Raw genomic sequence first — 14,178 nt, 5'->3', positions numbered from 1 at the left:
TTCTTTTTCAACAAATTAACTCAAGAGTTCTGTTCTTTCACTTTGAATTTCTTGAAGTTCTCAAAAGTTCTTAAGAATAAATTTTTTTCTAAAAAAATCTTTCACAGAAACTTACGTGAAATCCTCAAAGTTTATCTGCTCTGGAAGCGTCTCTTGTTTGTCTTCCAGGACACTGACTTAATTGGCTGCTTCTCCGGATCAGAAATGACAATCAAGGAGATCCGTTAATTCCTTCTTGTCATCCTCCTTGAGTTTCCGCTGCCCTGCAATGGCATCTTTAATACCACCGCGTTGCTCCTTCCTCTAGATGTCCTGCAACTTTGTCATGCCGAAATTCTGTTCCGCAAGGTCACATCGAATGTTGACATCCCTCACACGATGGTATAGAAAATTGTCTTCCTGGAGGTTCTCTTCAATTGTCGTTGCCATTCTCGTGATAACACAGTGAAAGATACCTGTTTGCACCTTCACCGTTGTTGCTTCCTTCACAACTGGTATCTGTTGTCGATTCTGGCTTCTTCTCTTCCTGCGTCTCAGGCATCGAAGGCGTTTCAACTGTCTCCTGAGCAGCTTTCTCCACCTTATTGGGTTCACCACCTTCCTCAACTTGCTGCTTCTGTTGCTCCGGCTTCTGCCCTTGACCTTCCCTTTTCACCTTACTGTCGGATTGAGATTCACGTACGGCATTACGCATCACCCTAAAATAGAAAAAAAATCAAAATTTGAAATTACAAAATTAATTATTTGAATAATAATAATTCAATGAAAAGTCTAAAGTCCTAAATATTTAGTAACAAACTTATCTCACTCTCTATTCAAGAATTCTTTAGAAAAACATACTTACATTGCCAATTTCCACAAAAAATTGTGATTTTTTTTGTTTTAATATTTTACGACCGCGCACATTATATCCATAGGGCCTTCACAGCATCAGTGTTTCACCTTTTTTGCACTTTTTTTCACAAACACTAGCGCCGTGCCGAAATTTTGCGGAAACACCAATTTTGCACATAATTTTTATTTTTTCCAAATTTTCTTTCAGAAAAAGGAGAAAAACTATATAAATGCATCAAAAAGTCTTATATAAAGGTCAAGAAAATAGAATTTCATCTCTAAAACATAAATTTTTGCATAAAATTGATAAAATCCATAAAACTTACTTATTAAGGGAACTTTTTTAACGACTGTGTAATGTTGTGTTTGTGATGATGCTAATTAAATCTATTAGCGAAACGTCGCTATTTAGCATAAAATAAGCTTGCATTATTATTGACTGCGATCCGAAGCTACCTCAAACACTTACTTATTAACATGTCTTATGACACGTTATACGTAAGTCATATGAGATATCTCTAACCTCCGATTGCAAAAATAACAAATTATGTGTATAATAAATTATACAAACACAAAGATTAAAAACTTAATTATTTATAAAAATTGTAATAAAAATGTAGACTCACCACTAATTGCATGTATCACGTCTTTCACTAATTCACTTATTTTAATAGTTTTTTATATTTTTAAAGTCTTTTTCACAATTTTTGAGGAATTTTTAGTCGCGAGAGCTCTTTAGAAGAATCGATTCGTTTCAAAGGTGAAAAAACAATGTTCAATATTTCATGGGTCACTTATAATTTTAGTTTCAAATTTTCTTTTAATATTTCACCAACAAAAATTAATTATAAAATAAAACACCACAAAATCATTTTAAATATAACCACCCTGTCTTTCAATGGGAGGGTTGGTATATATTTATGGCGCCCAACATAATCGAACTAACTGCTTATGAAGAAGAAATTAAAATACAAAAATAAAGTTGCAGGATAATATGGCAGAGGAATCTAGAAAGGAAAGAGTTAACAAAATTAAACTCTTGGAAAAGACATTGAGTTCCACACGAGCCAAAACTTGGGCGGAAAATCCACACCTGAAGAATGAGAAAAGGGACAACAAGGTCCACCATCTCAAGGGTATTCGGTTGGATCTGGAAAGAGGGAACACAGTCAACATCTCGTTCCAAGAACCACAGTGAAACTTCAGGACGAATCCCGATAATTTCCCGGGAAATCTTTATAAAGAAAAGAATTTTCACCGAAAAATCAGACAAAGCTGATCTTCCCGCGGAAGGAGGGTACCACTTCGCAGCGGGGGTGGTTACTAAAGAACCATAATAAAGTCGCAATGGACGCGAGAGGTCTCGTGCTATACAAAGAAAAGCTTACCAAGGATATCAGTAACTACCATTAAGCAGATGGAATTTAAAGAGAATGCAAAACTCTTCCTATCAGATATCCTTGCAAAAATAAATTAAAGCGATAGTACCTGAACGATCAATTACATAAAAGGCAAGATCAAGAATCAGGAAGATATTGAGGAAAAAAAATAAAGAAAATAGATTGTGATTTGAAATAAATTAAAATTTAATAAGAAAGAAAATGAACGTAAATTGGCAGCGCTTAAAAGGCTTAAAGGGTAGATAAGGTGTGAGTGAAGGGACTGAATTAAACCACACATACGAGCACAAAATGTCAGAAAATATCACCAATAATTAAGGAAAAAATTATAATAAAAAAAAAGAAAGAAAATTGTAAAATATTATTAATTTCTGATGCATTTCCCAGGGAAAAGGCCTGTCGATAACATTCATTTTGACCTTTTCATTCATCCTGGTTATGCAAGAAAAACTAGAGGTTTTGGGGGGAAAACATTTGCCACAGAATGCTTTCCATTCGTCCCCAAAAAGGCTCTTAGTAATTTTTAAATTTTATTAAATTGTTCCGCACTTTCGCGGCTAGAGATTATAGGGGAAAAACTGTCGCTAAATGTTTCCCGTTCATCCCTAGAAAGGCTCTAAATTCAGCAAAAATTTAATTTAGAAGAATTCCGCAAAATTATAAAGATTCGGAATAAAATACAAAACCCATCTCTCTTCTAATAAAAAAAAGAAAACGCGGAAAAGAAAAAAAAATCTTTCAAAGTGCAAATAAAAGATTTCAAAAAAAAAAAATGAAAGTAGCAAAAGCTATTATAAAAAATTAACGGTGAAGAAAAAAAATACTCTGCGAATTCCCGTAATTGACAAAAATTGAGCCAAATAATTTCTGGGAATCGCAGATTTTTCACTGAGGAATGAATAATTATTCCCGTAAATGAATCACAGGGTAGTTCAGAAAAATAATTTTCTACTAACCAACACAAATTCAGGGGGTTAAAAAGTTAATCTCTAAAACATAATTTTTTGCATAAAATTGATAAAATCCAGAAAACATACGTAAGATATGACATACAAAAGTCTTATGACACGTTATATGTAGGCATATAAGATATCTCTAACCTCCGATTGCAAAAATTAGCATTTTTTCGTAAGAAAATAGAAGAAAGAAGGCTCCTCTATAGCCATATCAATATTTTCATCCTGACTGGGCAAGATTGTTTGAGATGATAAATATCTGCAAAAAGTTTTAAAATTAATCATTTTATACCTAAGTTTTGTTTCAAAGGATTAAAAAAAAGGGTTGCAAAAAAGCTTTTAAAATCACTCGTTATAACCATGAGTTGCAGTAGCATATAAAAATTATATTATGACGAGGTAAATTGTCGCTTCGCTCTAATTTTCCCCACCCCGCTTCGCGGGGATTTGTTGCGCTCAGCGCAAATTTTAGTGAAAAAAAATATGATGGTTTATAAGTAGATTAGAGCCACTTATAAATCCCAAAAGAGTCACTTATAAAATCCCAAAAATTCGCAAAAAATGCATGAACCTTATATGGGGGCTACCTGAAGGGGGCCTTTGGGGGGAAAATGAATACGGCCACTGGAAACCACCTGATATAAGGAACTGTATAGATACGATTACCTTTCTTCATTATATAGGTAGATGTGCATAAAAAACCAACCTGAGCCCCCAAACCCGTGTGAGCAAATTCCATTTAAATCTATAATATGTGATATTAGTCGGGAGAGGGAGGGGGGCTGAATAATACAGTACCCCCGAAATATTTTTAATATAAAAAAAACCCTTTATCTGAACCTTCAGCAGGTAGATCCATATTGAGGCCCTCTACCTCCATTTTATCACCATCGGCCCTGCCGTTTCCACAAACAATCATTTCAGGAAATATGCTATATAGATAATTTGCAGTATTTCTGATCATGCTCATTTTATAGTTGATTTTATGTTAATTTTTGGATGGGTTGCATTTAAAATAATAATAATAATTAAAGTTCTTTTAACTTACGTTGTATCGAGGTAGAATTGGAAACATTTCCAGCCCGAAAATCTCCTGTGTGGAGAATATTCTCACCATTTGGTAACTTGAAGACAAACATGGAAGCACCTGGGCAGCTATAAAGAAAAAAAATTCCTTAATTCGTTCAAGTAACAATCATTAATGGAGATTTATATTATTATCGTAAAATAAGTTAAAAGTAGTTTAAAAAAAAAAACTGAAATAAGGGAAATCACAAAGATATTAATAATACGTTGAATTGCAGCTAAAGAAATTTTAAGATAGAATTTTGTACAGTAAGGTTTTTTTAGTATCGAATTTTTAGACAAATATTTAGGAACAAACTTATCTCTCTGAAATTCATAAAATTTTTTTATCAATTTTTTTTAAATATAAAACAAGCTTGAGTGGTATCCTATAGAAGTTGAATTAGTTCTTTCTAAGTCGAAACAAATTAATTTCCTACCCTTCTGAACTCAATCATATTCTTTACGGCGTTTCAACTGTCTCCTGAGCAGCTTTCTCCACCTTATTGGGTTCACCACCTTCCTCAACTTGCTGCTTCTGTTGCTCCGGCGTCTGCTCTTGACCTTCCTTTTTCACCTTACTGACGGATTGAGATTTTCGTACGGCATTACGCATCACCCTAAAATAGAAAAAAAAATCAAAATTTGAAATTACAAAATTAATTATTTGAATAATAATAATTCAATGAAAAGTCTAAAGTCCTAAATATTTAGTACCAAACTTATCTCACTCTCTATTCAAGAATTCTTTAGAATTTTTTTCTCAACAAATTAACTCAAGAATTCTTTTCTTTCACTTTGAAGATACCTACTTAAAAGTTCTTACAAATAAATTTCAAAAATGAAATTTTTCAAAAAAAAATCTTTCACAGAAACTTACGTGAAATCCTCAAAGTTTATCTGCTCTGGAAGCGTCTCTTGTTTGTCTTCCAAACATTCCAACATTTTCTAGGCACTTAAAAAGGCTCAGGAACATAAAATTTCCCCTCCAAAAGATTTTTTTCTTGCATAAAATTGATACATAAGACATGTCCTATAAATGTCATATTACATGTCGTATATCATATAATTTAGATTAGACTCTGCGATAGCGGAAAAAATATCCACGATTCTATTAGTTTATTTCAGTCATATTTTGTTTGTTTCTAGATCCTATCTATATAATAAAGAAAGGCCTGTTTGTTGGTAATCGTCGTTCCGACTTTTCTATACAAATCCACACCGTTTGTCCGATCGCGATGAAATTTGGTACAGAGGCTCCTTATAACAGGCGGTTTCAGATGGCCGTATTCATTTTCCCCCCAAAGCCCCCCTTCAGGTAGCCCCCATAGAGATTTCATGCAGTTTTTGCAATTTTTTGAATTTGGCGCCTAAAGTGTTGTATGAAAATGATTTCTTCTCTTTGCAATTTTTTTCTTTTTCCTTCGATGAGAGCTTCCCATCTATATAATAAAGAAAGGCCTGTTTGTTGGTAATCGTCGTTCCGACTTTTCTATACAAATCCACACCGTTTGACCAATCGCGATGAAATTTGGTACAGAGGCTCCTTATAACAGGCGGTTTCAGATGGCCGTATTCATTTTCCCCCCAAAGCCCCCCTTCAGGTAGCCCCCATAGAGATTTCATGTAGTTTTTGCAAATTTTTGAATTTGGCGCCTAAAGTATTGTATGAAATTGATTTCTTCTCTTTTCGAAATTTTTCTCCGGGATTTATAAGTGGCCTCAATCAAACCATCACAATTTTTTTTCTTTTAAATTTTGCGCGAAGCGCAACAAATCCCCGCGAAGCGGGGCGAGGTAAATTGGAGCGAAGCGACAATTTACCTCGTCCTAAAATAAAACTGTACTGTCGACTTATTCAGTTAACGGTTTTGGCGGTTTTGTATATCATACGAAACTATAGGAATTCTCTACCGGAGTAATTTTGAAGTGTGTCTTGTTTTGTTAATGGATGTCTAGTGTCCATATATGGTGCGATTCGTGCGATTTGATTTCCAAAGGATTTCTGTCTCCAGAATTGTGTATTTTATTTTTTCTGTTATTAAAGAGTAATAGGAAGTGTATGTGCCTTTTCTTAAACATTGTTCTATTGTTTGTTAGGAAGTGATTTTTTGTACTTTAATACAAGAGTCAAAGGTGAAGCAGAAAAGGTAAATGACGTGTGAGCACGGAATACCTATTATTTTGTGGATTTATCACTAAAAAGAACTCGTCCATATTTGAAAATAAGTTGGATATGGAGATATTAGGTGGTGTGATGTGGGTGGTGCATTACGGAGAGAGTGGGGCTGTGGCTGGAGATGGGTGGAAAGATAGCAAAAAATAGGTTATATTAAAAAATCGCTTTGAAAATGTGTAGGCGGTGGTGTGAAATGTGGTTTATTTCGTAATATTTCGGGGCTCTTTATATACTTTGAATTCAGCAAAAATTACACGCTATAGCACGCAAAATCAGATTCATTCAAGAGTCAATTTAAAAAAAAAATATTTCACGGTATCTCCGTGTAACACCTGAGTATTTATCGGGAATATCAAGGTTAGTAGGGTGTGTCTTGTTTTAGAGATAAAAAATTATTAAAGACATTAATGCAACTGCCAAAAAATTTCTTATTATAGAAGTGACAGTGCATAAGCGGCGATTATATAAATCTAAAGGTTTGTTTGTTTGTTTGAAGCACATGAACACAACGGCTGGACAGATCTTGAAGAAATTCGATATAGGGGCAAGTGCTATGTGAGATTAGCGCTCCCTTCATAGCGCCCCCAATGATTATTCCCCAACTTTTACATGCTGACGGGTCAGATAACGAATTTTTAATTTTGAAGAATTTGTCGGGGTATTATAATTCATTCTTATCCCCCAACTAATATACGCTCCAGTATTACAGCTTCCAATTGAATTTGCTTACGTGATTGGGGGTCTGGTTGACTAGGACTGTATACTCCATTAAATTAACGCATCCACTTTTTCTGCAGCTTCAAAGTCATTAGAGTACATCCGTGTAAAGAGAGCAACAACCTAAGATGTCTTTCCGTGTGGTCCGGAGTTCCAAGTTCCGGCATGTTTATGGTACAGCCCTGAAGCGTGAACAATGCTACGACAATATCCGTGTGTCCAAGAGTAGTTGGGACTCAACATTTTGTGCAGTCAACACAAAATTTCTTGCTATTATTGTCGAGTCTGCTGGGGGTGGAGCATTTATTGTTCTTCCACACAACAAAGTAAGTTTAAATATGTATTACATCCTTTAATTGTTTTCTAACCTTAATTTAACTTCCAGAGCATTTGGCTCCACCTGAGTCGTTTTCTGTGACTGAACATATATAATCAAAAATTTACAAAATTTCTCATCAAAGCTTACAGAAACGTAAGACTGTTACGTACATATAATTGTAAAAAACCGGTATGAAAACCCAGAGATAACCTTTGTGAGAAAATGTAAAAGGAATAAGTCTTGGTTTAAGAAGAAACCCTATAACTAAAGAACATAAGCAATGAGTAGAAACATAATTTATCACTATATTAATATAAAAGATTTCCAAGAACTATACAATTTGACAAATTAGCTTTTTTTTGTCTTTTTAAATAATCATTCTCACATTCCCTATTTTTGCGTGTTACTTTTCAAAGTTTGACTTTTTGTTAGTGTTTGAAACATGAGAGCTTTGTTATGTTACTATCAGTGCCATCAGTGCTGTGCCCTTGTGAAGGTTTGTAAGATTGCACGTAAAATGCGTGGTACATAAAACGTAAAAATATTCTCGCGCAATTCTCTTTATTCGCTATCTTGGCTGCCATCCAAGATTGATTTAAATTAGAATTTTGGAGGCTAAAATTAGATGCAGGCTTCTCATGCTACCACTATGTAAAATTGTGCGATTGAGGAAAGAAAAAATACTTAGAAAGATCCCAAAGTGCATTCAGCAGCTTTTTTAGCTATGAGCATAGACTTTTTCGCGCGCAGAATCATAACAAACCGCGAGTTAAGTTTTCCTTAGAATTTTCTCATCCAAATTTGTAAATTGGGCCAATTTCATATTTCACTGACAAAAAAACAATCACAAGAATTCTTTTTTACTTACTGTTCTTTCACGTTATACTCTAGGTATCAATTATGCTATATTTTATGTTTAACTCTGCATATATTTAATATATGTATATATGTACACATATGTTTATATTTATCTTTGCGTTTATTACCAATATCTTTATGGCAATGTATTTATTTTATGTATTCATTTTATTTTATCGCAGGTTGGTCGTATCAATGCAGATCATCCCCTTGTTGGTGGTCACAAAGGTCCAGTACTAGATATTGCCTGGTGTCCGCACAATGATAACGTTATCGCGTCTGGTTCTGAAGATTGTGTAGTAAAGGTGAGTCAGATATTTTTTTTATTAGAATGCATTCGCGTGAACTGATCTCCCGCCTCAACAATTTTGGGTCAAATACACAGAAGGAGATGTCAAATTAGGGGAAGGGGTGGTTTCTTGAGAGAGCTGATCGAGCTGATAGAATAAAGACATTCTGCAGGTGTTCATTCATTAATTATTTCTGGGTAGATTTGGCAAATTCCTGATGGAGGCCTTTCAAGAACACTTACGGAACCCGTGGTGGATTTACTATATCATCAGCGTCGTGTGGGTTTGGTTTTGTGGCACCCATCAGCACTCAATGTTCTCCTGTCCGCTGGATCGGACAACCAGGTGGTCATATGGAATGTGGGTACCGGTGAGGTGCTGGTGCATATCAGCTGTCATCCAGATATTGTGTACAGTGCATGTTGGAATTGGGATGGATCGAAACTTGTAACAACGTGCAAAGATAAAAAAATTCGCATAATTAATCCACGAACTGGTGAGGTTGAGAGTGAAGCACCCTGCCACGATGGATCAAAGGCAACAAGGGCAATTTTCTTACGGCATGGACTCATTTTCACGACAGGGTGAGCTGTAATATTACTACTACATACTACTAATATGGAGAGATTTGAGGCGCTCAACCCACTCAATTACTTGGGCTATATGCGCCCAGTGAGCGTAATATGTAATATTTAGGTTCTTTATTCTATATTTTTGTGTTCGTTTAAGGAAGTGCAAAATTTTTTTTATTCTGAAACATTGATATAGAAGTAAAAATTGAGAGATGATTGAGCGGGATGAACGATCTGTCGTTTAATTTTATAACTTTTGCGCCACATTTTGTATGTTGAGAAAGTGATGCTAAAATAGTTTGTGACAAATCATGGAAAATGTGTATAAATTTTCCGATCGTTTTTTTTCTATTTTTTGCTATATTTCGCCTAGTATTTTCACCTAAATATTGACTGTGCAGGAAACAGATATTAACCAATTGGAGTCAGAATTTGTCAGTTCGTATTTGTGCACTTTTTTACATTCTTTTTGTCATGAAAATGCATTTATTATACATATAGCTATTTGTATATAAAAATGTAGTAGAATCATTTAACTCAGCTTTTAGCTGTGTTTCTTTCAGACACAGCTTTTGTGTACCGAGCAAAATCGAAAGTCGTCAGATCGGGCTCAAACTTGGGATGAGCACGAATTAGGGTCCCCACATTTCAAAAAACGTATGCGCCAAAAATTTTTTTTTCCGGCCGTCCGGCGTAGTTCAACCATAAATTGCAAGAGAACGGTAACAGATAGAGACTTGCGGTAAACGGCAAAGTTTAAAAGTCGACTGGAAGACGTCCGATTATGACGTCAAATTTTACCCCCCACCCCCCCGTCCGCCATTTTGAATAACCTCAAAATTTTGTTTTCGCTATATCTCAGCCCCTGTAATAGCTAAAAATCTGAAATTTTGATATGTTGTAGGGGCCATCAAGAGCTTTCCAACGATACCTCATTTTCGAAAATCGGTCAAGCCGTTTAGTCAATATGGCCGCCACAATTTTTCATCGAAAATCGGCCATAACTCGAAAACGGCTTGACCGATTTTGATCAACCCGGGGTCAAATGAAAGATCTCAACAAACCCTACAACTCTCTAGAACATCCGAAGTTTCAAAAGTGACCTCTAGGGGGTCAAAAATCGAAAACAAAATTTTCGATTAGTTTTCGATGAATATCTCGAAAACGGCGACATAAATTTTTTTCATTTTTTGATATGTTGTAGCTGACCATATTATCTAGCTTCATGCCAAAAATGAAGAAAATCTATGGATCCGTTCTCGAGATATAGCCTTCCAAAGTTGGCATGTCATATCTCGGGTTCTACAAGTCCGATCTTGATCAACTCAAGCGCAAATTAAAGGTTTCGTGAAACCCTACAAATGTCTACAACATTGCAACTTCGAGAAATGACCGCAAGAGGCGCTAAAATCGAAAACAAAGTTTTCGAAAATTTCGAACTCGAATTTTTCGAAAATGGCGACATAAATTTTTTTCATTTTTCGATATGTTATAGCTGACTTCAAGACCTTTCAAACAAAAAAAAATTTATGAAAATCTATGAATCCGTTCTCGAGATATGGCCTTCCAAACATTTCTTAGGGTATGACTTTTCAACTTTTCCCGACTTTGCGCGTATTTAAATTAATTCGCGTTCTAGTTTGCTCTCACAAAATTGGTACACTGAAAGAAACACAGCTCCCGTAAGCTTGGTCAGCTTACCAGTACATTTTTTTTAGATTCCTTGCGATATAGTCTAAAAATACGCAAAACTTTGAGTTGGTTTCTTTTTGCAAAGAAAATTTAATATGTTCCCTCCAGTGTGCCTTTTTAAAAACGCTCTGAGAAAAAATTACAGGTCAATCGACTTTTGGTTGAAATTTAATAATTAATTATTAATAATAGTGTACTAATTAATTGCAAATTATACAAATCTCATTTTATGTACAGTTTCAATAAAGGATCCGAAAGACAATATTCTCTACGAGCACCAGACGCTCTTGAAGAGCCAATTGTTCTCGTGGATTTGGATACATCGAACGGTGTCATGTTTCCACTATACGATCCAGATACAAATCTTGTTTTCCTATGTGGAAAAGGAGATTCTGTTATAAGATACTTTGAGGTGCGTCTAAATATAAATTTTCCATTATTTCATGCACTAGGTATGTACTTAAAAATAATTTTTTAATATTTTTTTCTATAGGTTACACCAGAACCACCATTTGTGCATTATATCAATACATACCAAACGCAAGATCCGCAACGTGGTATAGGAATGATGCCAAAGCGTGGATGTGACGTGAATATCAATGAGATTGCCAAATTTTATAGGCTTAACAACAATGGTTATTGCCAAATAATCTCAATGACCGTACCGAGGATGTCAGAACTTTTCCAAGAAGATCTCTACCCGGATACAATTTCAGATGAAGCTGCAATTACAGCGGAAGAGTGGTCAGCTGGAAAGGATGCTGATCCCACACTGGTATCACTCAAAGTGAGTTTTACTTAGGAAATTTTTTTTTCACCGGTGGGGGTGTGTTTTTGGTGTTGGGTGCATCTTTTTCTCAAGAACAGTACATAAAGTTTATATATCTTAATACAACAGTAACAAACTTTTAACTAAACGAACATTTTATGTTTTCTTTTTAATTTAAAATAATATATATTTGAATTCCTAACTTAAATGCAAAAAGGCAAATGCCGCTTTTTGGAAGTTATTCAATGAACTGGAACTAACCGTTTAGAAGGTTGGAACCTGCAACCGTTCTATGGTTTGCCACAAACAAATATTTCTTGATTTTTTTTTCAATTCCGCTCTTCCCCCTCGTCATAGAACTCCCACATTCTTGCAAAAAGTCAAAATTAAAAAAATTATTTTTTTTTTGAATGATGAAACCGGTTGAAAAAAAGTCAAATAACGATTTTTTTTCAAATAAAATTCGATCACACCCGGGTAGAGCTTGAGTTAAATTGTTTGCTATAATCTACTCTACATAATTTATTAATTTTTAATGTCACATAATGAAACGAGCTTATACCAAGTTTGACTTCGATCTGAGGTAGACAAGACAGTACATGGTTGATGATTGTAATACCACGAAGTGGAACTTCAACTAAGAGGATTTTTTAATGTGAGTAGATATTCGATAAAAGGGCTTTGTAATTTAACTACCTGATGCTTGTTAGATATCGAATCTATGTATTTTTTATATTTTCTTTTTTTGCAGCAGCAGCTATGTAACTTTTAGACCTACCTACTCTATTTTTACGTTATAGATATGAGTTCTTAATCTGCCTTTAAAGGGATTCTTTATCTGACCGACATAAAGCACCTCAATTGTACTCCTCATATTCATTAATTAAATGAGCGAGGTGTAGTACAATGGACAAGCTTTTCTTCCACTATAGATATAAAAAGTTTAACTGATAACATAATCAAAAAAAATTAATATCAGAGTTGTTAAAAAAGTTGCTTCTATGTATGTATATTAATAGCGTCATATCTTCAATTTTGTTAGAAACATAAATGAAACTACTTATTTAACTACTTATTAAACTGTTGATTAAAAATAAGATGTCTGTGTGGCGACAAGTACACTCAGCAATTGGCACACACCTGCCGGCTTTGTTTTTAATTTTACTGCATAAATACTCATAAATTGTCTGAAAAGGATCGTAATCTTTTTGTGCAGGGTGGTTACATCTCTCCTGGGCAGGCTAAGCAGCTTACTGTAACAAAAAAATCAAATGTGCTAGACAAGATTCCCCCGAGAGGTCCGAAAGGAGCTGTTGGAGCTCAGCAAAGTGTCAACTCATCTGCCTCTAATGCCGCAAATAACAATATTGTTGTTCAACAGTCTATGGGAGTTTCGGTGAGTGTCTATCAAAAATTTCGTTTAGTCCAATCTCTAAACTTGACCTACAATAAGCTTGCTTTAGCTGCAGTGGATTGGAAGCGATCTTAGTCGCGGCCACCCCAAACAAATCTGAAATCTCTAAACTTACCAAATATTTGTTATAAATTATTCAATGAACAATTGTCGTAAGAATATTGAATGTAAATAAATTAAACTTTTTTGATGATTAAATAATGATTTCAACACTTTTACTGATTGACAAAATTATGGCTATAATGCTGTCGAGTCCACATGGTGATTTTTACCAATTTATCTTTTTTTTTATAGGACATTGAACTCAAATTAGCAGCTAACTAACATAAATTTTTGTCTGTTTTTTTTTTGTAAAGGAACAAGAACTGAAGGAAATACTTGAAGAGATTCGCAAGAGTAAGGATGAGATAAGAAAACTAAAGGCCGTCATTGTGAAGCACGAAAATAGAATTCGTGCTCTAGAGGCTCCTAATAAAACAAGAGAAGAACATGAGAATGGATCGAGTCATGTAGATGCTGGATCCCGATTGAGAAGTACTTCAGACATCGATACTCCTACTGAAACCCTAAAATTGGCACCAGATGAAGTATAAGAAGTGTTTTGTTTTTTTTTCTATTTATTCTCACGGATACTTCAATTTTTTGTAAAAGTTCTACCCACCCCTCTTACTCTTATGTTTTTTTTTTCATACACAAATAAAAAAGAAAGAACTATATAGGTCAATACCAGACAATTGTATTAAAAAGGAAAGAGCGTAGTTACTTTCAATGCACAAAATTTGTCGAAGAGAATATAAAATTTGGTTTTAATAAAAGGAATACGTTGACGATTATTTTCAAGGGAGAATTTATGTACCTTTTCCTATAAGATACAATTATGCATGTTTGAATTGCATAGTAATTGTACAGTTATACCCTACTAAATCATCTTTTGGTTAAACTCTTCTCAATCATTAATTAAATCGCACAAGAAGAGCTTAATCAAGATTTAAAAAAAAGGTATGAAAGTAATGTTGCATAAATCATCAGTTATCGTACTTGTTGAAAATTACTACTTTATACGATAAGCGCATGAGCTGTGATTCTTTATTCGACAGTAATTGCCTTTAACCC

At 34.5% G+C, this 14,178-nt stretch overlaps 2 protein-coding genes across 7 annotated transcripts; one reads left to right on the top strand and one right to left on the bottom strand.

Moving 5' to 3' along the window:
* Positions 1–24: 24 nt before the first annotated feature.
* LOC129793432 (uncharacterized) lies at positions 25–5,223 on the bottom strand. The gene is made up of 2 exons (XM_055833442.1): positions 5,136–5,223; positions 25–698 (listed from the first exon to the last, which is right to left on the bottom strand). The coding sequence occupies exons 1-2, from the start codon at positions 5,198–5,200 to the stop codon at positions 413–415; spliced, it is 351 nt and encodes a 116-aa protein (XP_055689417.1). The 5' UTR covers positions 5,201–5,223; the 3' UTR covers positions 25–412.
* Positions 5,224–6,146: 923 nt separating this feature from the next.
* On the top strand, positions 6,147–13,905 carry LOC129793368 (coronin-6). 6 transcript variants are annotated; one of them, XM_055833332.1, is made up of 9 exons: positions 6,196–6,791; positions 6,872–6,910; positions 7,232–7,477; positions 8,511–8,633; positions 8,820–9,202; positions 11,120–11,294; positions 11,376–11,669; positions 12,847–13,047; positions 13,422–13,905. In XM_055833332.1, exons 3-9 carry the CDS (start codon positions 7,280–7,282, stop codon positions 13,656–13,658), a joined length of 1,611 nt encoding a protein of 536 aa, XP_055689307.1. In that variant the 5' UTR covers positions 6,196–6,791; positions 6,872–6,910; positions 7,232–7,279; the 3' UTR covers positions 13,659–13,905. The 6 variants fall into 6 exon arrangements, with proteins under 6 accessions (XP_055689309.1, XP_055689306.1, XP_055689307.1 ...); XM_055833335.1 differs by having other exon boundaries at positions 6,476–6,791; positions 12,868–13,047; XM_055833334.1 differs by lacking the exon at positions 6,872–6,910 and having other exon boundaries at positions 6,147–6,405; positions 12,868–13,047.
* The last annotated feature ends 273 nt before the right edge of the window (positions 13,906–14,178 follow it).

Source organism: Lutzomyia longipalpis, chromosome 3, assembly GCF_024334085.1.
Source record: "Lutzomyia longipalpis isolate SR_M1_2022 chromosome 3, ASM2433408v1".
NCBI classification, from domain to species: domain Eukaryota; kingdom Metazoa; phylum Arthropoda; class Insecta; order Diptera; family Psychodidae; genus Lutzomyia; species Lutzomyia longipalpis.
Note: the sequence above shows the minus strand (reverse complement) of the source record. Positions and strands in the feature narration are given on the sequence as shown.